Source organism: Gavialis gangeticus, unplaced genomic scaffold (assembly GCF_001723915.1).
Source record: "Gavialis gangeticus isolate Ggan-Ray unplaced genomic scaffold, GavGan_comp1, whole genome shotgun sequence".
In the NCBI taxonomy this organism is placed as follows: domain Eukaryota; kingdom Metazoa; phylum Chordata; order Crocodylia; family Gavialidae; genus Gavialis; species Gavialis gangeticus.
In genome coordinates, this window is record NW_017729032.1 from 175,594,053 (window position 1) to 175,597,256 (window position 3,204).

The 3,204-nt window shown below is 36.5% G+C and overlaps 1 protein-coding gene across 1 annotated transcript in view; it reads left to right on the forward strand.

Moving 5' to 3' along the window:
• The window catches only part of EGFL6 (EGF like domain multiple 6), a 105,806-nt gene extending 102,614 nt beyond the window's left edge, over positions 1-3,192 (forward strand). The window contains exon 12 of the mRNA XM_019525116.1: positions 1,876-3,192. Within this exon, the coding sequence (XP_019380661.1) occupies positions 1,876-1,983 (108 nt within the window). The 3' untranslated portion in view covers positions 1,984-3,192. The remainder of the gene's footprint in view (positions 1-1,875) is intronic.
• The last annotated feature ends 12 nt before the right edge of the window (positions 3,193-3,204 follow it).

Consider the following 3,204-nt stretch of genomic DNA (forward strand, 5'->3'; position numbering starts at 1 on the left):
GTGGGGGAGGGTGGAGGTCAAGAGTGCAGCCCACCACACAGAGTGGGGACAGAGGGGCAGCAGCAGGAGATTGTTTTTTTTTTGTTGGTAAAACTTGGGACGCTGAACACAGATCTAATTCCTTCATGATGTGTAGGTTGCTGACTCCTGGAATAAAAGACTCATTTCCTGTGACTTGTACAACATGCTTATTAATACATCCCTGTATGCTATAGCTTTTTTTTTTAAACAATATTACCAGAACCATAGCAAGGGTGGTACCAGCAATGCACTGGCACTGGATACTCTTATATGGGAGAGGTGTCAAAACAAATGGAAGTAAAGCTATGTAGTGGCATGTAGCGGGGTGCTCTACACAGGGCCTGCACTAAGTGCCAAAATGCCTGGCTACAGCTCTGGATATTACATTGTTAATTCATATTTACAGACCTAACAAATTCGCGTTTGCACGATTTTCATGGAAACCATGAAATCAGGTGGGCTCAGATTTTGGTGGGCTCACGGAAAAAAAAATTTACTGAAAATAAATTCCTTCCTCTGGGAAGTCAGCTGTCTTTGTGGCCACTGTGGCCTTGCCATATATTCCACTGGGGGCTGCTGGCTCAAAGGGCTGCTGGCGGGATGGCTGCCACCCCTGCTCTTCACAGCTGATTAGCTGAGAAAGCTGCCTGTTGTGCAGCCCCACCCCTCTCCACCAATCAGCTGCCACAAAAATGGCTGCTGGCCCTGGGATCTGCTCATGAAATCAACCAGCTGCCTCCTTGAGTTAGCTGGACCCTTACTTATATTTAGTTAGTGATGCACTCTCACCCCCAGGTCCTTTTCTGCAGTACTTCAGGCTGACCGTTGGTTCCCTATTTTGTGTCTGTATTTGATTGGTCCCTCCCAAGCATCATACTTTGAACTTAACCTTATTAAATTTTAACTGTGTTTTTTCAGACCATTTCCCCAATGTATCAAGGTTATATCAAATCCTAATCCTGCTACTTTATTATAATAGTTTACTTTATTCTAGGCACATCTACACGTGCATTTAAGCACAATAAATTTAATGAGCATGAAATTATTTTTGGTAGGTGTCTACACATACAGGGATTTGGCACTAAAGCTAGTGCACTTGACACTAAAGGGCACCTGTACACATGCTTGTGCCACAGCACTGTTTTTAAAAGTGCGTGGCACTGCAGCACATACACTTGTATAAGTGGCAAAATGCATATCAGTGCTGAGAAAATGGCAGTGGTGTGTTTTTGAACTAAAACACTTTGAAGGTGTTTTAGTTCAAAAGTGCACCACTGCCATTTTCTGTGCGCTGACACACATTTCACCGTTTATACAACTGCACACACTGCAGTACACTGCATGTCAGCTCACTCCAACTCACCAGATCTCCAGTGCATTACAGGCTGAAAAGGTATGTGTATAAATGCCCAAAGTTAGTTCACATGCTAATGCGCATTAAATTAGGTTAATGCACATTAACACGTCTCGTGTGGACACGCCTATAAAGGAGGGTATTTTTTGACATAGAGATAACATTTTGCTTGTATTTTGACAATAATAAATCCTTTTATGCAAATCAGTTTGGCTTAGATTTGTGTAGAGGCTCATCCATCATTTTTAAATACTATAAATTTAAATACTGTAAATTATAAAAAGTTATAGTTTAAAATGTATAGTTTAAATATAGTTTAAATAAAACTTACAGTTTTAAATACTGTAAATTATAAAAAGTGCAAAGATTCAAGTTGGTAGTCTCACTATATTGGGATAAAAATTAAACATTTCTGTAGATACAGCATCTAATTTGACATTAATAGGTGTTAAATTTTTAAATTTACTACTTTTTCATAATTTGTATTTCTTCTTTCTTAGGTCATTTTTGAATCAGAACGTGGGAAGGGCAAAACTGGGGAAATTGGAGTGGACAATGTTATATTGATTTCTGGCCTATGCCCTGAAGATGAACTGACAACTATCTGAGCTTGGTTTAGTACCTATGTTTATATTTGCTTTACAAGTACTGTATTTTGTTACTTCCTGACCCAGATAAAAAAAAAATCTGTAAAATATGGTGTTTAATGTGATGCAACAATGCAAACAGAAAAACTGACCTGCACAAAGTGCTCTGTATCCGTTTGGGTACACATTTTTATATGATATATACTAATACAAACTTTGAATGTAGCACTACTGTATTTTATAATGTAAGGTCAGGGTTTATAACATGTGAGATGTTTCTCTGACTTTTTTACAGTACATGTGATTTTATTTAAATACAATTCTTTTTTAGGGTGTTTTAGTATCTGGACTACTTTTTTTTTTTCTTCAGAGCACAAAAAGCAGTATTTAAGAGAATTTGAGTATCTCGAATGACACTTAAGTGAGCCCATGACATAGCTATCTAGAATCTTTTTTTCCGAAGTGCCTTATCCTGATTATTAGCAATATAATATTATTATCTTTAAACTGTAACATTTATGTTAAAAAAATGTTTCTAAGGTGCTCAGTGGGCCTGATTCTTCATTTTGTTTTGTGTAATGCTTATCCTTGTAACGAATGTGTGTAAATCCTACAATTTTTACACATCTTTCTAGTCGCTCTACACTATGAATGCCTACAAAGTTTAAAACAGTGAAGAAATCAAGCTCAGTACATTCTTCAAGTGAAGTAATATGTATTGTGACTTCATATTATAAAAATGTGAAGTCTGACATTTATCTGTTTAGGAATTAGGTAACCTGTTCACCCCTCCATTTGCATGTTTATTTGCCATTAAATTGATGGGCATTAACTTAAACATGGAAGAACAAATGTATCTGACTTGCTAGACAAAACAGATGTTAATGTGTAGATAGCAAAAGTGCTCAACAATAAGCAGCAAGCAATTGCTCCTTTAACGGAGGGAAAAATGTTTTCAAGTAGTATCATTTCTTTCACATGTATAGTCATTGCTAATAAAATATGAAAAAGTCCACTAGGGTTAAGAGATGTCTTTGTCACAGTTGTTATTATCTAAATGATTGTAGTGTATTCTTATAAACAACTATGTGTATCTTAAAAGGAAGAAAAAGGAATACCAGATGTTACAATGACAGTAACAAAAAAACATTATTAAGAACAAAAGAAGACCTGCCACTGATGTGCAAGAAACCTGATGGAAAAACTAATAAATATCCACTTTCTTTGTGACAAACTCTTATT